General features: G+C 30.0%; 2 protein-coding genes across 6 annotated transcripts in view; one reads left to right on the plus strand and one right to left on the minus strand.

Moving 5' to 3' along the window:
* The window catches only part of LOC131847072 (cystinosin homolog), a 40,397-nt gene extending 19,621 nt beyond the window's left edge, over positions 1-20,776 (minus strand). The window contains exons 1-2 of one of the 4 annotated variants that reach the window (XM_059196525.1): positions 20,509-20,775; positions 18,116-18,193 (exon numbers count right to left, since the gene is read on the minus strand). The gene's annotated coding sequence lies outside the window, so the exon portion shown is untranslated. Of the gene's footprint in view, positions 1-13,854; positions 14,043-18,115; positions 18,194-20,508 lie in introns of those variants that run through there. The other 3 variants (XM_059196527.1, XM_059196528.1, XM_059196526.1) reach the window with 3 other exon arrangements.
* A 321-nt stretch (positions 20,777-21,097) lies between these two features.
* Positions 21,098-25,701, plus strand: LOC131847075 (spermatogenesis-associated protein 6). Of its 2 annotated transcripts, XM_059196531.1 has the most exons (7): positions 21,098-21,322; positions 22,169-22,352; positions 22,494-22,663; positions 23,133-23,299; positions 23,422-23,553; positions 23,949-24,128; positions 24,595-25,701. In XM_059196531.1, the coding sequence occupies exons 1-7, from the start codon at positions 21,278-21,280 to the stop codon at positions 24,809-24,811; spliced, it is 1,095 nt and encodes a 364-aa protein (XP_059052514.1). In that variant the 5' UTR covers positions 21,098-21,277; the 3' UTR covers positions 24,812-25,701. The 2 variants fall into 2 exon arrangements, with proteins under 2 accessions (XP_059052514.1, XP_059052515.1); XM_059196532.1 differs by lacking the exon at positions 23,949-24,128.
* The last annotated feature ends 125 nt before the right edge of the window (positions 25,702-25,826 follow it).

Consider the following 25,826-nt stretch of genomic DNA (forward strand, 5'->3'; position numbering starts at 1 on the left):
CAGAAAAATAAAAACAAAAATCGAACATTTGTAATGCCTAACTGCAAAGATGGGACGACTCGCTAGTATTATATATAACTGACAGAAACTTTACAAAAAGTCTTCATATACCAAAAAGAACAGTGCTCCAGTTCTCTTTAATCCGAATATTCTCTAGGGATAACTGTATACAGGGTACCATGTTGATTTAGAGATATGGTTGATCCATAATGTATATAATATTCCTAACTACAGGCAACGCTTACATCTTCCTTCAGTTCTCCGTTTCCTCTTGAACTTCAGTTGCCATCAGCTTTTGCTTCAGCAGCGATTAATGTATATAAATTTAGGATTATTTATTATTTCCTTTAAACCACAGTTGGTTTAAAGGTAATAATTTAGGTTAGGTAGGTAGGGATCAATAATTATAATTACAGAGCAACATATATGTTACATACAACATAACGTTATATAGGCGTATTTATACACAACGCCCACTATCTTTTTAGGTATAAATACTTATCCATGTGTCTAATTGTCAGTCAGTGGAACATTTAAAAACATTTCACAGTAATTTTAGTATTTACAAATTCTTATCAAGCGATCTGGTCAAGGCTATATTCACAATACATATATAAGAGCATAAGACCGTGGCCAAAGGGTAAACTATATGTTCACTGCCCAATATACACCCTACAACCAAAAGATAGCTTACAAAGCAGCAGTTTGACGGCTGAAATAGGTAAGATTGGGATACACACGCAAACGAATTTTTACACTCTATCTTGGTATACTACTATTTTAGTTGCTCGATTGCAATTCTAAACGTTTTATTGTTATTCGGGTACTACTCGAGTAGGCGATAGGGCATAGCATATCATTATGATCAGCCTGTATACAATTTTTACTTTATTCTGGTCTGTTTTTATTATATTATCTCTCGTATGGTTATCGTATGCTTTATATTTATATAGATGTGATAAGAAGATATCCAACAGATACCATTTCATGTTATCTATAACATTGTCTTAAAATCATGCCATGGTCGGTATAATAAGAGTGATAAAATAATCACAATTTTCACGCACGTATGTTGATCTCGACAAATTTCAATATATTAAAATTAATGAATACGTAGGTAGTATTAAAATGAAAATACGTTGACATAGAAAGTAAATTTAGGAAATAGACATAGACGTAGTAAGTAGTAGAGAGTGAAGACCATACTGCTACTGCATCTATTTTTCTTCAGTTTCAATATGCTAAGAATAGTAAGAATAATGCGAAGGTATTTAGGCTGTTCGAGTACATTAAAATATAATACATCTATTTTTTAAATAAATGTATATCAACGTGACTCCATCTTCTCTCACTTGCTTTGAATCTAGATTCAATTCTCTTAGAAATAAATCAGTTCTTTATTAATGTTTTTAATGTCTAACATGGCAAGTTCTATTTTTACTAACACAATCATAACAAGTTTACTTTCATTAATAATTTTCTATGAAGTTCCGAAAACGCACTTGAAAAAGGATTTTCGTTTTGAAAAATAGGAATTACCTATATTAAATTCGCCTTTCCGTGTTTTCCATCCAAATTATAGAAATCTATGAATTAGATTTTTATTATTGTAAATTTGAATAGTCATTATGATCAAATTCGTATGATCATTATAATATCGATTATTGCCGATTTTTTATGTCAGTTCTAAGTCCAGTATATGAACACGTTTGTACCATAAGTATATGGGTACTTTTGGTACATGGTCCGCGTAGCAACTTCAAATCATTTTAGATTAATTATGTCTAGCTATGACGATTGTCACATAAATTGTAGTATACGTCAAATGGTCATAAATATTAAGATGAATTGAAATTATCAAACAAAGGTTATTCTCAAGATATCACGCAACAGATAACAATATTTCTACCTTAACACTATAATAGATATTAATATTAATTGCAAGGAAGTTATCAAGCAGGAATTCAAATAATAATATTCAATATAAAAATTAAAAATACTTAAACAATTTTATAAAATATTTCTGACTATGGCCACCTATAAAAGCTGGGGTTCCTTACGATTACTACAATGTGAAATCCCTTTTTATGGAGTGTTATCTTTCCGATGTAACATTAGAAAAGTAATCCAAAGCATATTAAATGCATAACCAACTTCCTTTACTGCTATCTTATATCACATGTATGTTGTGATCATATTCATCCGACACCCGATGTTAGTCCAACGTACTGGTTTAACCTGCCCAATTACAACTTATACCTAGTTCACCTTGGCTGCTTGCTTTGCCAGGTTATAATCTAATTAAAACTTGATTTGTACGCGAATGAGACCGTAAATCGTAAATTCAATCACAATCAGCATAGGAATGCATAAATAATAACTTTCATTTCTACAGTTTTTACCAAACTCAAGAATTCGATTAATGCATTCTGCATTAATTGAATTCTTGAGACCTTATAACTACTATATTTGCTTTAAATAAAGTTTAATATAATCAAAATATTCTCTATATTACTTGGGTTAATTTTACTTTCAAATATAACTGATTGTTCTTCGATTATAAGTGCCTGAAATAGTGAGGACGTAGTGCTTAAAATTCTGACTCTGAACTTACAAAAAAGTATCCCTTCAGTTAAATACACTTTAGTTAACTAATCTTGAGAAAGGTGCTTCACTTTTAAATTTCAATGTTTCGGTCTTTTATATGCTTACTTGAGAAGGTAAAGCATTGTCTATTTGGCATGAAAGAAAGAAAGAAAAATATTTTATTCAGTGCAATGTAAAAAATACAATATAAACAACAAACAAAAAAAAAGAGCAAATAAAATGTACATATAATTAAACTTAATCTGTTTATTATTTCAATTATCTTAATAATATCTTCAGCCACTTTAGTTGATAATTTATTGGTTATTTAATACGATTACTATTAAATTACAAGAAAGTAACTCAACTTGATATCTTCAATACTTTCATATTTCTAGATGGCTGCCTGATGAAATATAGGAATAGAAATCGCGGTTTAAAACATAGTCTTAAAAGTCATAAAATTAGTTCGTGTTAAGACCCGGTTAATAATATAAATATACATTATTTATATTATTAACCGGAATTTATATTATTATTCGGGAAACACGAAAGTTTAAAAATAACTATTAGTCTTTAAACATATAGAAAAATATGCCGGGTTGTTACTCATAAATACTAAAGCCATAGGCAAGACTGGGCAAGTTATTGATGCGTAGGAAACTTAAAGTAACACTACCAGTTCACTGTGTAGCTACAATTTACCATAACATCGAAGAAGTTTTTCTTCCTGATAATCCTAATCGTGTATTATTGGAATATACAGACTATTATAGCAACAATGCAATTTAATCCCATAATTACGTTAGGTCAAAAGAAATTTATATTATTCAGTTATCAAATATTTGTTTCCGCATTAAATAAGATTGTGTTGTTATTCGTGATTTTGTTATTATTTAGATTGAATGATATGAATTGCATGAGGGGTTTACACGCACGCAAACCACATGTCTAATCACGTGTTTGTGCACAGAGGTATAAACTGAACCTCATTTTTTATTCGGTGCAAGTATCGGCCGTCGAGTTAATATCGCTAAGTGCCAGGTGACACGGTCATCTCAGGCGAAAGCAACTCGACTTTCGCGACATATTAGCCATATAGCCGGATACTTCTAAGAAAAACTCAATCAGAGTATTGGTGCAATTATGATACTATATGGATATTGGTTGGGTGCAATCACACACATGGCTTGAAATAGTTAATTAGTAGTAGTAGTTTCAAAAGTTCGAATCCCTTTTTTTCTATTAAATTAGGAGCTCTTACATGAAATCTGTATAAAAAATTTATACACTTGAAAAGAACAGATATAAGGTATTTTGGATAGCGTATAAGGGTACGTGTGATAAATATATTTTAATTATAATATTTGAAACATGACAGTAATAAAAAATAAAACATTGGTTATTCCATTATCCATACGTAGAATATTCACTATGTATATTATAGAATTAAGAATTAAAGAAAACATATTGACATAAAAGCACACTTGTATAAATACTATAATACGACCTTATTATTGAAAGCAAACTCTTCAAAGCAACCTTAGGAAATCGGATTTAATTGTCAAACAAATAAGTATGCATACAAAAAAATAAAATAACAATAATAACATAACTCTTAACACAGTACACAGAAAAATATTTACAATAAAATCTTTATATAAATATGCTAAAGAAAATATTAAACTGCAATAGAAAAAAAAAATGTTATAGATAGATAATGATAGAAAGAGGTAACGCTCGCCTCGCGAACAGCACTATGGACATCACGTTATCATGTGACATCAGTGATACCACTCATGGATTGCTATTCCAGAGGATTTAATTGCCATGCCTCTTATAAAATCCTAATTCCACCCTACAACCAAAACACAGCATTGACCCTTGCAAATTGCTTAGACTAAAATAGAGACTGAGGTGCCCATGAGGACTTCTTAAAGTCTAACTCTAACTATTAATTCATCTGTATAAAATTGTGACAGTAGTATGGACGTCATGGATAGGGTTTGTAATAACAAACTATACATGAACATGTTTCATAGACTTGGGAACACCTGTCATATTCACACATACATAATTGATTACTGGAGCGATGGGCTGGACAATTAAGTGGTTACAAATTGTAATATGGAGAAAGAAACATATCTTTCTAAAGAAAACATAATATACTAGAATATCAAAATCCTTGGTTCATAATTGTCCTAATTTTCATCATTTATTTACATCGTTAATGTATAGAAAGTAAAAGGTTTTATTTTACTAGTTTTTTTTTTTTAAGTAATTTACATGGCAAACAAGTTGACGTCCCAGTTTATAAAAAGCGGTAACTATCGCCTATACATGAACAGACGGACGTCACAAAATATATTGTACGACCGTGACCTCTCATGTATTGCCATTCCTGACAACAGAGTTGTTATATCAATTATTGTAATGTTAAAATTCATATTTTTATACTTTAATAAGACCATTATATTTGCGACATCGTTTACTATTTCCATACTGACTTCGATTAATAAGACCATTAGGTTTGTGACTACTAATTCCTCGGTCATTTAACTTTCTGCTGATCGAATGCTATGTTTATAACTCTCACAAACTCTTATGTACAGTTGTATTGCTAGTTTTCTTGCGTTAATTACCATGCAAAGGCATGCAAAGGCTATGCCTTCGCTGCTGTTTCTTTTGAAATCTCATTCATAAAATTAGTTTTATAGTAATAAGTTAATATGTAGGCTATAGGTGAAGAACAGAATATTGATTTGTCGGATTGTAAAATAGTGAATAAATAATTTACACCATTTGATATATTGTTTAGATTAGCCGTAATTTTAGATATAGTATTATAAATCTTAATGTAAACTACTAAGGTGCTATATTGCAGATATGCTATGAGATTGTTATTTTTTTTACAACCGAATTATAGACTACAGTTCAAACGGTTTGTAAATATTCAGTACATTATGTGCCCCCTCCGATCGACCCCCGTTCAATTGCATTATGAAAAAAAAGTAAAAAAAGAACGCATATTATAAAATGAAAAGCATATTATATAAAGCATATTATGACAAATTTAAAACAGTCGATGAAAATATAGTAGTCATATATACATTCACAGCGAGAGGTCTAGTGAATTAGGCGGATTATACCTACAAAGAAATATATTATTGTATTGTTATTATAGTAATTCATGTAAACGACGACTTTAGTCCTAAAACCTGACCTTAAAGGTTTCTAAGCAATTTGACAACCTCTGCATACTATTGACTACAATACGCTAATTATGTATTTGTCATAGTTACAAGTATTAGTATTCAAATGAATTACTACAAGGCTACATAGGTACCTAGTTAGTATTTAGTAATGTCACCGGTTTCGCGAGGAGATAAATATAATTATATTACAGTTAGTTTTATAAAGATTTGTCATGGGAAATTCGTTATTAAAAAGAATCATCAGTGACGAATAAACGTTTACGTCAAGTCGTTATTAACAATAAATAGTAAATGATTCAGTTCAATTCAGTCTTGTAGCGGTAGAATAAAATGAATGACTATGTATAAACACATTTCAATTGTCATTTATTTTCTTCTTCTATCACTCATTAGTTATTTTAATAAAGATTATTTCGATTTTATTATTCAAAAATAGAAATAATATATTTTCTTGATAAGAGTAAGGACTTCTCATTCATGGATCCATCCCTGATCTAGATCAAAGTTATCATCTGTTTCTTCGCTTCTGAACACAACGACTTTCGAGAATTTCATCCGGAAAGGTGTAGGAGTATATATGTACATATATAAATGTTAGTGAAAAACGTATCATAATATACATATATAGTATATTATGTATATCATAGTTATACGACCTCTATTATATAAACTGTACACCCGTGCTAAGCCGAGGTAGGTCAGTAGTAAATAATAAATTTATTTTTGCGATCGATTGAATGACACTCGTGTTAGTCTCGTTTCTTTTATCAGTATGTAACTAACAGGCGATTATTTTGTAATAATAAAAATATATCAATTGTACCTATTGTGTATGTTATATTATGACACATATATTAAGTACTAAACTGCGATTTCCTTAATTATTTCTGTTTCGATGGTTGAAACGTTTCCTGCTATTATAATACATAATTTATATATAAGTAGAATGGGTTTTTAGGCATGTATTTGACACCCTAGACGGTCTAGTGGTTCAGTATACCGCCTTATTCCGATGATCACCTGTCCATCATCGCACTATCATCGCACCATACAAACAGAGTTTGTATTGGTCTGAGTATTTTCTATATATGTGAATATATTTTTTTATGTATAGTAATGGTATAATGAATCTGCCTGCGCTAACGGTTTACGCTGACGGAGCACAAGTGGAGAATAATAAGATGAGCATGAGGTCAAGTTTGCCCATCGTGGAAAACTCACCAGAATTTTATCACGATGGTTTACAGGGGGAACGGCGTGGAGATCAACCTGACATGTTACATGTTAATGGGGTTTATAAATCACATTACTAACAATACCCTTGTGTATTAACAAAAAATAAAGTAATTAAGTATTTCTATCAGTTGTCTAGTACCCATAACACAAACTCTGCTTAGCTTGGGTCTAGATCGCACTGTATGAATTGTCCAGAGTTATTATTATTATTGTAAATAGATATAAAAACTAACTGATTACACTTAACATGTATAATACACGTGAGCCTGTACCAGTTAGACAGGATAAACTTTCCAGTGGATTCCAAGTAAATTGACTAAGTACGTCGATAAAATTATACTATTATAGATCATTTCCTCTCATACCTTCATATAATGAACTGTTATATTTCTTGAAACTAGAATAGCAATAAGTGGAAAGTGATAATCGAATACAAAGATACTAAATGTTGCACGCAATTACATAATATAGATTTAATAATAATAATATAGATTTTTTAGGTAAAACATTGCTATGCGTAATAGAATATATCTTCAAGCCAAATTTTATTAACATCCATACAGTTGTTTAGTTATGAAAAAGTAACAAGCAGACAGACATATTCCGAGTTTATAATATTAGTACGCATACATTATCATTGATTTTTCAAATACCACTGTGCAGCCCATAACATATTGAAATTTCTGAGGAGGTGTAATTACTTGGTACCCTAAAGTGTAGTTAAACCCTAAGTGAAGTTACATCACTGGTTTCAAGTATAAGCATAAGAACTCAATACTGATGATACTGATGATGATGATGATCATGCTGTTGTTGGAATAATGTATAAATGGAACCTGATATAATAAGAATCAAGTCAATTTAGTGTATAAAAGTTTGTGCGTACGACAAACGCTTCAGGGATAATTTTATGGCAAATAAAGGTATTTACCTCTCTCGACATTTCGACTAGATTGTACTAGGCGTGGTCAAGAGCTCACTGGAGTAACAGCAACAATATCCATATATGTAGACAGGTGCCCGGATTGTTAAGACCCGCTTAATAATATAAATAATGTATATTAAACACGAAAGTTTAAAAATAACTATACGCTTCTATATTAGAAATCTTGCAAATGTTTCTAAATACATTTGCTTCTTTAAATAAATATACGTCTAGTGGCGGATATGTACAATAACGTCTATAACGAACACATCATGCAATTTTAGCAATTTTTGCATGTTTAAATTTACAAAGAATATAGGTATCAAATATTCTCATGAGGTTTCTGCTAATTTTACCTTGTTGCAATTGTATTATCTAAATCATATAAGCAGTTATTTGATAAACGAATAAGTAGATTAGCTATATTTCTAAAATTAGTATGCTGCCAATTACTAAAACAAAAAATGATAATCTGGAAATTAATCTCGATTATCTATCGATATTAAATCACCGGATTTAACAGTATATTATTAGTATTTACGTACGTAATATCGGTTTTAACCAGTTTAATACCAAAACTGATACTAAACTTTTAATTTTATGCCGGAGCAGGTCAAAGTGTAAATTCAATTTCAGTGTCGATCGATATTACGATAGTCTGGTAGGTGTAACAAGTAAGATTAATATTTCCAACCAACTATTACGTACAAAATATAACGTTAGAAGTTATATTTAAATAGGTATATTATATTTTATTGATATTTCCATACTAATCTTTACATAGTTTAAAACAAAGTCGTCTCCACTTTTTCTTCGCTTATATATTTTAAACTACGCAACAGTTTTTAATGCAGTTTTCAGCAATAGATTGATTCAAAAGAGAGGTTTATATGTATAATACATGCGTGTTATAGTATAGAACAAAGGGATAAAAGAATAAGAACCGAGAATTACAAACATTAGTAATGCATCCGTGGGTCCCTAGTACATTATAAAATTGATAGTATGTATTTCTATCCGTTTGTTCCATTTTCACGATGAAACACCTGAACGAATTGTAATAAAATTTGGTATGAAGATAGATAGTATCACGACTACCAATACAGGCTATCTTTTATCACAAAAAAATCGACGAAATCGCAGAAAACAACTAGTACTTTAAATTGTGCCGAAACGCTGTAAACGAGCCGTTGTTTCCGTAAATAAACAGCATGGAAAAAGTCGTGGAAATGCAATAATATTTACTAGTGCCTGTAAAATATTATTGTTTACTGCGTTAATACATGTGCTAACTCATGAGAAAGTACACAATAACGATGTAATAGTAAAAGCAAATACAACTTTCCAGTGTCGTAAATTTTATTGTTGTTTTTTACAATCGATTACCGTTGCGGTTTAAATATTTTTTACATCACATATATGTACATAATCTGTTATTATCGTACATATATCACGGCCTCGGTGGTCTAACGGTTTAGTACACCGCTTTACTTCTAATAGTCGCGGGTTCGATTCCTCGCACGGAACAAATATTTGTAATCATGAGTATGACTGTTTGTATCGGGCTGGATGTTTTCTATGTATGTGACGTATGTATTTACAAAAAAAAATATCTAAGTATTTATGTTAGTTCTCTACCTATACCTATAACACAAGCTCTGGTTACCGTGAGACTATCTGGTGTGTTATTTATTTATTTAATTATTTATATACGTTATATGGCGTATTACGCATGCAATATTTAGCAATTATTAGTATAAAATCTAAGATACAGTTAAATTAATTTAAATAGTGTTAAAATTTCTATCTTTTTTGAGATAAAAGACAGCCTGTATCCATAGTCATGATACTATCTATGTTCATACAAAATTTTATTACAATCCTTTCAGTTGTTTCGTCGTGAAAATGTACTCGCAAAGTAAAACTCCATCGAATGCAATAAGAATAATCAAAAATCAAAATAAGTTTAGACCAATATACCTACTTACATTCGTTGCCCAACAGTTATTTTGTAATGCTCTGTTTATACATATATGATTTGACACCTAAATCTAACCAATTTTCTTGTAAATATGATAGTAAGTATCAACCACCTTTACCACATATTACTAACGCCCCAGTTCCATTCTTGTTAAGTAATAACAACAAACATTAGGGACCATATTATTGTATATAATTAGGATATCTGTTATAATCGAATAAAAATAACTCAAGTTTTTAATTAACATTCCAATTATATAAACGTTGTAGTTGATTTGAGAACTCATTTTTTAAGTACATAGGTTCAAAATAGGTTCTCTTTATTCATAGAGTCCGTCGAATTGCAGTCACATTTTTATTTTTATCCATTTCAATATAACAAATGTCTAGACGGCTGTAAAATGAAAGTATGACGAAATATCTAATTTTATCAAATTAATATGAAGTAAAACGAAGCGCCGTGTAAAAGATTCCGATTTCTTTTTATTTATAGACTGGCCCAGTTTGTTATAGAATGTTATGTAAACAGTAGATACATCCAGATTTAAACAACCTTGATTGGAAACTAAAAAACAGACATCTACTTGCATACAAAATGTTAAACGCAATAACAAGTTCATATTTTATCGAAGAACTGTTTATTGTTATTAAAAATATTATAAATAATCTTTCATAATGTAATATATTGTTAGTGTTACAATGTAATATTAGACTAATGATATGTAATGTTTATAATTACATTACAAATGAAAAAGAAATCTTATACCTTAATGATTACTAATTATATCATAGTACTTATACTTACAGAGCATGCTACATGCTACATGAATTTAAATTCAAAATATGATATTAAATAATACCAAATATCAAATTGTTTTTATTATCTGTCACGCAGTATTATAATTTGAACGAATTTAAACATTATTATTACAGTTTAAAAAAATCAATATTAAAATAATATGGAATAAACGTTATAGAATTTTATTATACATATATTATAATATTATTAATGATACAACAATTTGTTTTACAAATATCATATAACATATATTGATATTGTATTTATCCTAGCGTAAATAGAATTTTTTTTTCTTTTTTTTTTTGGGATTTTTGTGCACAAGATGTGACGATGACAATCCCATCGTACCTATACCAAATAATAAAAAACAACTAAAAAACTTAAACTAATATGATACCATCCAGAACAATAACTTGGCTGCATCGGAAGCTGGTTCTGCCAATATTTCATAAAGGAAAAATAATATTAAAAATCCCCGTATAAATTCAAAATTTTGATAAAACCAAAAAAACTCAAAACTCAAAACTCAAAGACTCAAAACTCAAAGGTATGTGTATAACATGCACGATTTAGTGTAAAACTTCGATAAGAGAACATTTTAATAATGCAACTATTATTATCACATTTCGCCTGTAATTTCAGATTTTTATGGATTATAATTATTTATTACACTATTAAATTGCTTATCCTTATTGGGGTTTTACAACCTTGCTGAGATTAGGCAGATTGCATTTTATCAAAACCTCTTGTTATCAAAGAATTAATTTTACCCAATACAACAAAAAAATTATATATTTAGATATATTAACTAGTAAACTGTCAATTAATATTAAAGTTATATTAACTTAAGTAAACAAAAACTAGTTTCTGACAGCGAGTCTGTCCGCTCGACAGGGATAACTTGATTTAACGAGACAAAAACTTACCTGCATTGCAGTCATCTCCTTTACCGTCTCATATGCAACCAATATGCCAAATTTCATTGCGATCGATTATTAGCACCAAGAGACAACAAACAAAGAAAACCACATTAACGTTTATAATATTAGTAAGTATGCTGAAAATTGCAGCAAAATTAACTTAAGCTATCACAATTCTTATATATATATATAAATTTCATATATCAAATACTAATGTTTTTTCGTCAGTACATGTGTCTAATTTAACTATTGATTCAAAATTACTATCGTATAGTACTATCGTATCGTATATTTATTTCGTTTCTACAACAGAAAAAGTTTTTTCGAGCTATTGTAATCGTATTGGCCGCAGCTATCCTTTACTGATTTTCTGGACAGAAAAAGGTACGAGTGGAGAAGGAACTGCAATTCCGCGGAAGGATTTATGGAGTGGCAGATTCAATTCCCGTCAGAGGGTTACGACTAGTCCGAAGGCATCATTATGGGTTCGAACCTCGGCTCAAGGCATGGTGGTGCAGCCAAGGGCTGTAAGAGATGGATGGCTGTAAGAAATAATTTTGTGTGTTCTAGAGACTACGATATGACATGTTTCGTAACAAAATAAAGAGAACGATGATCCTTTTGATGACCCATATCTGTCGCAATGCTTTCATAACCATCAGATAAGATAATATTGTAATAGACAAGCATAATTTATTTTAAAGATGCCATTGTAAAATAATACTTACTATTACTCCATTTTTAAATTATAAAATACTAACTGGCTTCAACAACTTCTTCTGTTTTTATTGAAATAAAAGGTCAGAGTCATGATATATTCTATCTTCATATTTTATTTCATAAACATCCGTTGAGCTATAGTTGGGAAAGAGTCAAATAAACATACTTACTGTCACTTATAATAATAGTATGGAGTTAGAAGCAGAACACTTTAAAAATGAAGGAAAAATGGAATTAATTTATTTAAACAATCATACAAAAACCAGCCACCAGCGACTCACCGCAGTTTCACCAGATAAATACATCTGGTATTTAAATAAGAAAATGTATACTGTTTCAGTTTTTTATAAAAAAAATGTAGATATTTGATTGACGTATGAAAGAAAAACCATTATTTCATCAGTATCAAGAGCTGTAATGAAACGCCATAAACGCATAGAGATAAGGTTTACTTTTCTACGACACTACTTATCATAACATAATCGTCAAGCCTAATAAGGAAAAATAAATTTTGAAAAACAGTATGGTAAAAAAGTAAGTTAACATTAAATATAGATCACATCAGTAGTAACCGATTCTAAACAATAATTTTCAGGGTTTGCAGTAATTCTGTTACACATTTTATAAATCGCTGTGACTAATACAGGTATACGAAATAATAAAGCTAAACTTGTTATTTTGAACATATTTCCTTAAATGACGTAGGCATCCACTTATAAAAGGTTTTTGGGATTACCCAACGGGCATTCCTGCAGTTTTGCATAAGTAATAAAAAATAATGCGAAATAATACAAGTCAAAAAAGCATATTATTTAAATAAAAAAGAGATATTAGTTTTCTTGTTATATGATGCTATATTTTCAAAAAAGACTAACGATCCCTAATCATGATATTTGAAACTTGTAGAAATTTTTACCCAATTCGAATTATACTTCTTTTAACATAATGTACTTGATGTGATGCTTAACCAGGATGATTTTAAAATAATATAAATATGAAAATTAATTTGTTTTTTCTTCTTGGCATTTTTACAGTTAAACAATCTATATGCTTAGTATACCTACATACATAATATTTGGAAGGACAGGATACTTTTATTACATAGAAGAGACTTGTCATTAACATCGCAACTTCGTTTTTCCTTTTTGGAACAGAACCCTAATAAAAAGTTATTATTCTATTTTTCTTTATGCATATGCATGCATCCGTATGCATGTTTTAATAACTAATAAAAAGTTTATAAACAAAACTAAATATAGGCACCGGCAGTGAAAAAAAGTCCGTCAGCATTATGGACCGTGTGGGATGAGTTGGTCAACAAAATACTAAGAATAAGGAAAAATAACTATCAACAATTAATTTTCCTTAACGAGAATGATAACGCATCTTATAAGTTACTTACTTGTATTTTTAAATGTACGAGTACAGTATTAAATTACAATTTTAATTTTTAATAATTAAGAAAAAACTTACATTAGAAAATATTTAAAATTCGAATCACTCGACACTACACTACACAATCTATATTTTAAAAAATATAGTTACTTAATTTAGCGTCTATAAGTCGGCTATGTAAAAAGGCGGTAAAACTATTTGAAATTTAAGTTTTTCGCGGGAGCACAGGTAGTACGTCCGCGATGTGAGCGCGGCGCGGTATGATAACAGTTCGCGTAGACCGCCGCCAGCAATTATATCAAAGGCTCGTTTATGAAGCGGTCTTGCAACCAGGTATATAAGTACATAGCCACTTAACAGGCTCCTCGCTTATGGCGAATTATTAAAAAAATATGCTATCTCACCTGAAACAGCATTTTACTATACAGGTAAGTGCCCACTACACCAATGTATTGTAATAAAAAAAGCTGATGCAACACCGCGTAATCTGCCGTAAGAACATTTGCTATTACTATTCGTATAGTATATTTTGGCACACAATACACAGTATATTTTATTTTATTTTATTTTTAATGGTACAAAAGAATTTAGAAACTTCAAATAATAATAATAAGCCTGAAGAAGGCGAACGGCGTCACCTATTCCCAAACTTAACAAAACTTGCCAGATGCCAGACATCTTATAACCACAGATACTTAAAATACTTTTTATAAATAGAGTTTAGGGTGTCCCAGAAAAATTAAAGTTTTATTTTTTCAATGCATACCCTCTAATTTTGTTTGAATGATGTCAAAACACTTATAAATAAAATTTCGCATAAATTGAATCACTGTAACCCGTGCCGACTTGCATCGAAACTTGTCAGAACTTACATAGTGCGGCGCGCACGAACTAAGTGTTAATGTGCTTGTTTTTATTAGTGAACGCATTGTTTTCGTCTGTCTGTTGAGTTACGCAGTTCTAAAAAAGAAATATTTTTGGTTGGGGATTTAAACATCAAATTATAGGTTCTAAACTTCCTTCTAATGGACAAGTGCTGGCGGTTTTATTTTATAATATTCGCAAAGTCAATTTAAGTGTCAATGATAGTGCAAATCTTAGAGATATTATAGATCAACATATAAAACAAACAATAAGAAGAAATATGTATATTCAAATGAAGATTGTTTAATTCTAAAACATGCGTAACTACATAAAATGTAGATACAGAATGAATTTGTCCGACAAATTTATCCTAGATAACATCCTAAGTATGTACTTCAATGCTACAAAAAATATTGAATTTCTAATTTAAAAATAATAAATGATGTCGTAATAATATTAAAATAACAATATGTGTAAATATATATAAAACAAAACTAATAAGAAATAGTAAACATTGTCCAATTTTAATTTTCGATATTTTATAATAACATTTATTGATTCACACATTTGTCACGCAAAAACTACAGTATAGAATTATATATGTTTTCACCGATGTATTACTAGAGGTCTGATTTCAAATTTAGGCTCAATTTTACTCCAAGAAAATATATTATTTAGTTTGATACAAAGTGGGGTCGCCTTAAGTATAAAGGCATGATTTTTGGTTCAATATATACGATACATACTTTACAAATTATCCTGTATTTTGAATACTAAACTAAATTCTCTTTAACGTCATGTAATTTCGTAACAATGACGCTGAAATTTGTACTATCACAATTTAGCAGTAGCAATATCAAGTGACGATGTCATTGATAACATATCCACTTAGAATACTATTATCATGTTTCAACCATGGCAGCATGACAAGTCACTATTGTAGTATAATTAAAACATTCTTTCCGTAAAAGTTTGATATAATTAATTGTTGGTTGCAAAACTTGTGTAATATTTCTAACTTTTTATATTTATTACTAACTGTGACTACGCGATTCACCCGCGTGTTTAATGATTGTATGTTATTCTGATGTAAAAGCTATATTGCTGCAAAGTTTCATCAAAAATTGTTCTGTAGTTTTTCGAGAAAGAGTAATAAACATCCATCCATACTCGCAAACTTTCGAGTTTATAATATTAATAGAATTTATTTATTTGTACATATTTACAGTAATAAATACAGTTCAAATGTTATAAACAACAATCCCTGCACTAAGCTCAAGGCTTGTGTCGCAGGAATCAGAAATCTTTTAATACATAAATTTTAACTTCTTATACTTAAAATTCTAGTGTCACAAAGTAAGTTACCATACTCCTCCGAAACGGCTTGACCGATTATTATGAAATTTTATATGCATATTCAGTAGGTCTGAGAATCGGCTACTATCTATTTTTCCCTACCCCTAAGTGAGTAGGAGATACTTAGGAGTATTAAAAATAGATAGTAGCCCACAACCAAAGGGTTGTCCACCCCTAACATTTTTTATATTTTGTATTTATTTTTTTTTATAATGTATCATTAAAAATATATATACAACCCTAAATTTTCAGCCTTCTACCATCAACCCTTATTTTTTAATAGCTATTTAATTTATATGACATAACAACGTTTGCGGGGTCAGCTAGTAATACATACTGGTACATATACCTAATCTGTAGCACACAGTACTTTAGTAGAACAAGCTATGACATATGTCTGTAATCCGTACTTACATTAGATATAGTTAATGTTTTTTGCAGGGCACCCAGATAAAAGGATAAAAAGTTAGCGATTACACTAATAAAAGCTTACGTAATAACAAATTAGTTTTACCTAAATGCCGTTTGACGAAATGTATTATTTATTTTTTTAATGTAACAAAACTTTTTACCATGGTTAAATTTCGAGTAAAATCAATAAAAATAATCTACAATGTCGGCGCACACAAGCAAAATTATAAGTGCGTGTCTGGCCTTTTAAGAAGGAATAAGCTCATTCCTTGAAGGGTTCTATATCGTATCAGTTCGTAAATACCGTTGCTGGAAGAAATACACACAAGGTGGAAGACCGCCATTCATTCAGATGATCATGATCATCTGGATGCCATTCATTCAGATGATCATGATCATCTGAATGAATGGCGGTCTTTCACGGTCTTTTGGTATTTAGTTTCTGGCGGGTGGGCAGTGCGAAGGTGAAATTCAGCAGCTGGTATTAGATCGAATAGAGATGCAATGTCTCAAGTCAATGGGTCGAATTTATCAGAAAGACGTGTATAAGTAATATATAAATACTTTTGATAGTGTTTTTTTTACTCTACCACTCGTTCCGAATGGCGGCGCAATGGTTTGCACATGCAGTGGCACAGATTATCCTTCATATATACACACAATACAATATCACATATTGCGTGAAATGAAACCAATTTAATGAAATTTTCAGAAATCGAACGCAAGATAATGTGACGTCACACACCGCGAGCGCATGCAATGCATATTAATTTGTTACATAATTAATGCAACTCAATTATGACAGCTTTGTAACAACTGTCCATTGTTCTGGCGGAAATTAGTTCGTAACGACAACATTCTCGTGTCAATAAAATACTACACCGTATGTGGCTGTTTACGTATTCGTTCCTAGTAAGTTATTTGAACAAATTTCCGTGAAATAATCGGCTTGTTTCAATGTTTTCATGACTGAACTGTTTAAGCCTAATTTACATTATGAAACTCTTAATATACGTGTATATTACTGAGTTATTTGTCTTGTTGGTTAGAAGTCTCAGCAGTAACTGCATGTTTGGGAGAGAATTACCTTAGGGTACCTCATGGGAAAAAGTGGGCCTATTGCTTACAACATACAATCAGGTTATTCCCTACATGGTCCGCTTGAGAACTGTCGCGGTTAGTACCGTGGTAAATACGACACGTTGGCCTAACTGACCAAAATTAATTTTCCAAATTTTTTGCAATTATATATCTAGTGTCTTTAAAATTGTATAGTAGTTTAGATAAATATAGGCTATGTTATGTATATTGTTTAACACTAACAAAGGAGAGTTACAACTTCAGTTACTAAACCATTAATCAATTGAAAACATTTACTTTTATGTGCGGTGAATTCACTGTAATATTCTATTGATATCTCTTTTGTGACTTTCTACTTTTTTTGGTTTTATTTTTTGGGAAATTGGATATATTTTTATGGGATAGATTTTTTTTTTTTGGATAGATTTTCTCTCTCGGATGTCGAGAGAAGAAGTGGCAGACGAGATCTTTTTCGTTTGCCACTTCTTGACAACACTTATGGTAGAGACAGTGATGTCATTAATCGTATTTGGGTCAATTGATAATTGCTAAAGTTATCGCACTTATCATATATTTTAAAGTACTCCATTTACAAGGGCTATAAAATCTATTCATGCAAGTTACTCACCCGAAAGTTAATCAGCCATTGCAGAATTTTAAGAATCGCCAAGTCCAATGATGCTTCATTCGTAGTTGCATTTTTATTCTACAAAGAAAATACGTCAATTAGTCATAATAAAATGTCTACACATCATGTATGTGGACACATATATGATGTGTTGTAAACCATTGAGAAACTTCAAATTCTGTACGGCCCTATAGATCTTTTTTTTAAATATATGTGTATATCAACATACTAATAAATACAAATGTTTCTATCCTGAGAGGAATCGAACCGTCGACCATCGGAAGTAAGGCGGTGCTGTGTGCTAAACCACTTGCTTGTATATAAGGACCGTTATTTTTATATATCATACAACAAATTGAACAATTATTTTCCTCCTACTCTTGGAAAGTCGTTTTAAAATTATCGCTTTTTGTGGTGGTATAGTATGCAAAAACTGTAAACTTTATAATACTATATATACCGTTTACCCATCATATGGGTCGTATGCTTATTTGCCAGGATCGTATAAAAAACATGTTACGTGTACATTAAATACCTACAAAATGTAGGTAAGTATAACGGTGTGCTACCAATGTTTTAAACTAGAGTAGGTACTCAATCAATAGCCATCCACCCTTCAATTGGTCCAATCGTAGAAGGAAGTAGTTCGCAAATATGTGCGCTCTTATCCTATTATCCTATAGGATAGAGAGTTCAGTGCCCAATTGAACAATTGTCTGATCGTTAGACATTTTCTAATCGACACCACTTGATATATACCTATGGCAATTTAGGCGTTGCATTGTATTGTCAGGAAATCGGGTTACATGAATCTAATAGGCACTCGTATATATTATTAAATTTAAATTGCCAAGTAATAATATATTTTTAAAATGTCCATTACGTCAGAATGAAACGCTCACAGCTTGTTGACTAGTATGGATATACTAAACAAGACGTTAAGAGAAATACAAATCTTTCTTTTACATTGATAACTTGTTAAAAATATAGATTTATTATTCTAAAATATATTCTATCTAAATTAGTAGTTTATTGCATAAAGAATCACATTTAATCTGTTGCACAATGTTAAACAATTACAGTGTGATTATTACAATCTTACTAACTAGCTATTATGGTTTAGAGGTGTTGAATTTAAACGCAAGAAATACCTTTAATCCATTGTGATTATTAAACATTCCCCATGTGGTTCTTACAATTCCACTATCTACTGTGTGTGGATTTGGACACATAAAGTATATGTTTAAAAGTTTTACAAACCTCCCCTCAGTAAATGCATTTTAAATTAAGTATCTGTTTCAAATTTCTTCAATTTTCATAATAGTCTTAACAAAGCCTTGACTAGTGGTGAAAGAAAAAGATTAACCATGATCAGAGTGTAGAGTAAATGAAATATTATGGGAATAACAGCTATAATTCTTTTCTAAATTTAAACTTTAAAGATTACTTACACAAGGAGTATATGACAAAATTTGACACATAGACTTGATGTCAGTTGTAATGTAAAAACTAGACTGAATAATTTCTATAATTAATTATAAATAATACAAAAGGTTAATGACCTGTAAAACTTTAACCTTGTGTTGACTGGCTTATGCATTATTCTTGTCAATGTTTAAATAATTACGGTTACTGTTATAAAAATGTAACATTTTATTTTAAATAATGGAAATACAACACTTAACATAAAGAAATTAGATTCAGAGACGCAATTAACTAAACAATGAAGTGGTGATTTGCAATAATACAATTGTATGTTTCAAATTTAACCTAGTATTACCATATTGGTGGGTCAGTGTAGGGTTTTGTTTAAAACTTTATTTCACTGTCACAGTATTGTATTTCTGAAATATGTCACATCTTTACTGTAGGGAATGTAGACAAGTGTAACTTAATAGATGTTGCAATCTCTGAACATTTTTGTATATCTATTTTTGCATTAATTTCTGGAGTTTCAGGATTGTCATTATATGTATATTGTGATCACTATTACTGTTCATATATCTACAACACATGTATTTACTATTCTTTATCTGTTGCTTATTCATCTCAAACATACAGTCCACTCATCAATCAGTCATATTTTTATAATTAGTGCCTCAATTATGATACCATACTACTCATCACCTGTAAGTATATCCTCTGCAGGGTTATGAGTGTCACAGAAAAACTAAGATTTGAGAAATCAGGCTTAAATGTTTTTGCTGTTTCAATGACACTTTACACACACTGAGAATTTATTATCAATTAAATAGATTAAGTATTTGAGAGACACTAATAAAAAATACTATTATGTTGTTTTTTATATCTTGTAAAATTTATCGACAACTGTTATCTAATGAAATTATATTAAGTAATTGTTATATATAGTCATAATTAAATTTAGAACATACTTAGCTTTGGATTCCACATTCTTAATGCTTCAATTACACTCACTGTATGTAACATTGGAATTATTACAAAAAAGTCTTAAAGCTGAATATTTAAACTACATTTTTATCTCTTTTATATTTTGGAAATACTTAATATTGAATAGGTACATTAGTACACAAATTAAAACAATGAATGTACACAAATTGACAATAACAACGAATTATAACAATGTATGAATGAAAGAGAGAAAAAAATGGTATTTCATTAATTATAGATAGAGATGAAGAATCTGTCTATGAGAAATCAATTATCCATCTCATTCCATTGTCAGATGATTGACAGTATTTTTTTATTACTATATTATGTTACGGCACTGGATGTCAAGTCACCAAAAACAGATCTTGTTCTTAGGACCGCGACACGACCAAAAAATTTTTAACTCTTAATTGTAATCTTAATACTTAAGCTTCATCTATAAATAGAGATCTACTTCATAGTATTATAAACACATAAGCAAAGTTCAATGGGTTAAGGTTCAGTATCTTTAGTTCAGTACTTTCAATATTATCAGCAGTCAGTGCTAGTGACAGTCGCCTGTCAGTCGTCGTCAGTAACAAAATTGTATAAATAAATAATAAATAAAAATTAAATTAAAATAAGTAAATGATCATTTAAATAAAGTTTCTTAAAATTTTTTATTAATTAGGTATGTTTCATAAAAAAAATCTGTATTGAAATGATTATTCTATAGTATTATTTTCACATCGAAGTATACAATGTGATTAAAACATGCCTAAAATTATTGAGTTGACGGTCGAAATAGATATACAAAGAGTAAGTATTTCAAATAATGTATATAGGTATGTTTAACAAATTAATCCTCAATATTTGTCTTCATTCATCGTAATACATAAGCATTCTCTTTCATTATTATTATCAAACAAGATTTTCATGTAAGGAAATTTAAAAGATTTGAGTGAAATTCAATGCAAATCAATACAGTATTCCTTTTTTCCAGTTTCGTAGCTTCCTTTTTTTTTAAATGGAGCTAACAATGGTCCATAACCGAATAGTTTAAATTTTATATTAGATTTCCCTCTTACCTCAGAAAATGTGTTTTAGGTCAAAACTTGCTTTATATAATCCACTACAATTTTATTTTGTTTAGTTTCATTGTAGTGTTGCTTGAAATGGAGATAAGAGTAATATTTCTTTTATATCTGTTATATATTTGCTTTTTGTATATAAAATGTAGCTTATATTGTCATATATATTGATACATTATTTTCTCTACCTACCACCATATTATTTTCATTAAAATTTATTCAGAATTTTAGGCATGAAAAGATAAAAATGACAAATAGACAGTGAATCTTTCACATTTATAATATTAGTATGGATTATGAAATAATGTCTATCTGAAATTAAAACTATTAGCGTCATAACTAAGCTTTTTATTTTGGTATATTGAAACAGAGAAATCATGTGATTCAAAATAACTCACCTACTATATTAATATACTTAAAAATCAATAGCCTAGTAACTTATTTCAATATTAGACAAAATAAGCATGGATATAAAATTGAAAGTATTTATGATTATTGGACTTGAAAATTTGTTATTACTATCCACAGAAAAGGGAGTTATGTTTTAGTGAGTACCTACTAATAATGTTTTTAGGTGTCATGTCCAGGAGTATGGTTGTGCCAGGATGGCCGTGTGTCACTTACAGTGTTTGCACTCGGCACCAGTTACCAGACTTGTATGTTGCCACCCACATTTCCATTAACATTCAAAGATGTATTTTACTTTCGCAAGACATTCCAGGAGACCTGTGCCTTAAATAATATCTGCTGTTTGCTCAGTTAGTAATATTTATATTTTTTATACATATTATAAATTCTTACATGTATTTAAGATTCTCACTATTTTATGTTTGTCTGGATTATCAAAAATGATCTGATAGTCATAATTCTAATTTCACAATCTAAATAAATATTTACAGAGGATGAAACAATATATTGTGAACTTGTCCAATGGAGTGAAAATTGCCAATCCGGTGAATGTATAATCTTGGCTCAGTACCTAGGTGCTGTCAATGATGTACTCTTCCCACCAAACATGTGTTCCAGTGATGGAGTAGACCTATTAATGAGGAGATCGAAAGATTTCCCTGTAAGTATATTTATTAATCGAGACAGGAAGGAATGGAAAGCATTATGAAACATTTACTCACTTTATAGAAGTTTAACTTCTTGTTTTGTTTTTAGGGTTTGATTAGTCATTTACCTTAAACTAGGTGTCCTTATTGGACATGCTTATCTTTCGTTTAGTATATTTGAATCCAAAGTAGCCTACCTGCAAATTAATTTGATAGTATATCGATGTTTCCTTAAGTGAAGTGTCATTCAGATATATAAATTATATTGATACACAAAAAAGTAAAGTTTTTTATTTTGATCAGATTCAAACTCAAGACTTTTTATCGGATAACAACACATATGATAAACAAAAATAATAAAAATCTTTCATTTGTATGGAAATATTTTTTAATTTATTGAAAAAACTATATATGGCCCCTAATGTTACGGAAAAACGAACTACTTACATGAGACTTAAATGAATACATTTTCTGAATTTGCAGGGTATACTATCTCCGAAAATTGAAATAGCAACTAAAGTGCGCATTGATGAAGTTTGGAATCAACCATGCCATATGAAATCCTTAAAATTAAGTACTTGCCACTGTCGACCAAGTGATGTTGATGGATCTAGGCAAAAGCAAGTATGCCATAGTGCCCAATATCATAGGTAGGACTAAAAAATAAATAATTACTATAACTATATTATACTATTTGAATTTGAATTTTGAATTTATTATTTAATAATTTAGTTTTATTTATATATTGTATAATAGATTATTTGTTTTACAGGAATAAGTGCAACTCTTCTAAAAAAGTTCCATCTCTCACAAGGTCAAGGTCCAGATCACGTTCTGGTGGATCGAGGTCATGTTGCAGTTTAATACCAGAACCAGAAATGAATGTCACATGTGGTTGTCCAAAGTAAGTACTACAAAAACATATTGTGTTTACTTTGAATAACGATTTATTTGTGTCTTCAACACAATAGCATGACAATGAACTGAAAAAATCAATGTAAAAGCCGAAATTGAAGTCATGTATTCGCCACAGCAACACAAGGTAGTCGGGATTTTCGATTTTCAGCTTATTGTTTCGCCCTGATAAGAGCAATATTTTTATATCAGTTGTTAAACAATAAGTTGAACCATTGACTATAGAAATATATGTAATTTTTTTATAACAACCAATTTATGCATATACTAAATAGTAGTCATCATGTTTCAATGAGAAATAAATAATTATGTATTCAGTCTCATAATGTAGTGTGTAGGATATCTAACTATTGTCTAATGAATTGTGTACTTTACAACCTCTAGTCCCACCCCCAAATGTTCCTCTCCCCGCACTGCCCGCCCCGCGTCCCGTCCTCGCGGACGTAACCCCCGTCGCTACTGTCCACAATACAACGTGTACAGCGTGCGTACTGCCGCGGACTGTGATTGGATTAATGCTACCACCAGTACTGAGAACAGCGAATGTGATGACTATATGAAAAGGTGCCTTCCTGCAACTAATATAGAGCTTAACTAGTTTAGAATTATTCAAATTAGAGCTTTTTTTCCCTAATATGTTAGTCTCATCTGATTGAGTGCTAAATTAGAGTAATTTTGCGCAACACTAGTTTCCGTCGAGATGGCTGACCCTAAAAATAGAGCTTAATGTTAGTTTTCTTTTTCACGGTAATATTTGTTACCGTTATATTTGTAGCACTTTGTATCTATTGTGTATTTCTTATAGTTATGATAGATATTCAATCACATTAGAGTAGTATATAAATTTATTAATTTAAATTGTATCAGAAAGCTACATATATAAAAAGTAAATAAACAATAAAAAAGAAATATCACTGAAATGTCACTGGTAAAGGAGAGTTATTTCAAGAGTAGACTTTATAGATAACTCCAATTCTTGAGTATGTCTAACGACTCATTAATTAATGACTAACCGTTATATTCTATTCAGATCGGGCGCCGACGCAGTCATCAAACCAGCATTAACAGAAGAAGAGTATCTGCAGAAGACGACTGTGGAAAGTAGATACATAGACCCGGATAGGCGTAAAGATAATAAACTGAAAGAGAGGTGGAAGAAACATGTACCGTCTAAAATTACGCCGTGCGTCTGTGATATTTGCAAAAGGTATCATGAACTGTTTCATACCCAGTATTCAAGTAGATGATTCAGATTGATTGTATATCGACACAATAGTTGAGTTGGGTGCACCTTAGTGAATTACAACAGTCTAAATTTAAATAAATCCCTCAACAGCCAGAATCTCTATATAAAAATTACAACTGGAAATAAATTTTATGTAGCCAACGCTAAATGACGACAATATATTTGACTGTATGGATCGTGTTTAGCTTGTTTCCTATTTTTGATTAATTCTCACATTTCTTTTCTATGTACAATTCCCCAAAAAACTTTTACTTCAAATTATATCTTAGTATGGAATTTCTACAACAAGAAATTGTCTGTAACAAATAGTGATCTTCTTCTATTTACTGCTATTACAAATGGTCATTCTTTTTACGATCATTTAAATAGACAAATAAGCTGATTTAATAAATTTGAGTAAATATATCCATACAATTAATTGTCGATCTATGATAACCACATATAGAGTTACTTAGTTACTAGCTCTTTGATGGATTCAAACTCTAACTTGATAGTTTATTGTCCAAGGACATTAGATTAAGTTACACAAAATTTGTTAGCCCCGTACCCTTTACGAGCAAAATCAGTGATTCATCACATTAATGATATTATCACCTTATGCCTATATATTTATTGAAACAAAAAAAAAACTAATATTTTTAACATCTTAATTTTTTTTATGTTTTTACATCTTCAGTAATAAGATAGCGGTGAAGGTGTATGAAATAAGACTAATATATTTCCTTTATTTATAAACGCTTTGTGTACAGCGTTTTTTTATCTATCATGGAATAGAAAATCAGTCATTTACAATATAGCACAATTTGTATAAATAATTCAATTTGTATAAAATGTTTATATATACAAAAAAATATTTTAATGGCAAGATTATGTACTTAATTTATTTGTTGGTGTAGCATTGTTGTGTTCAATTTAAATTAATTCTATTTATAAATATAAATCAATGTTATTTTAATTTTCTATATTTATAGTAACTGTCTTTGAAAACGGAACAAAATAAAACCACAAAATAATAT

The sequence above is a fragment of the Achroia grisella genome, unplaced genomic scaffold (assembly GCF_030625045.1).
Source record: "Achroia grisella isolate CSIRO2021 unplaced genomic scaffold, CSIRO_AGI_Agris_v1 utg515, whole genome shotgun sequence".
Lineage (NCBI taxonomy): Eukaryota > Metazoa > Arthropoda > Insecta > Lepidoptera > Pyralidae > Achroia > Achroia grisella.

What these genes read in the sequence shown, in the direction of transcription:
- LOC131847075 (XM_059196531.1), top strand. Translation starts at nt 21,278, where the DNA reads ATGCCTAAAATTATTGAGTTGACGGTCGAAATAGATATACAAAGA. An exon ending in TCGAAATAGATATACAAAGA is followed by an intron (nt 21,323 to 22,168) that starts GTAAGTATTTCA and finishes TAATGTTTTTAG; the next exon opens with GTGTCATGTCCAGGAGTATG. An exon ending in GGAGATCGAAAGATTTCCCT is followed by an intron (nt 22,664 to 23,132) that starts GTAAGTATATTT and finishes CTGAATTTGCAG; the next exon opens with GGTATACTATCTCCGAAAAT.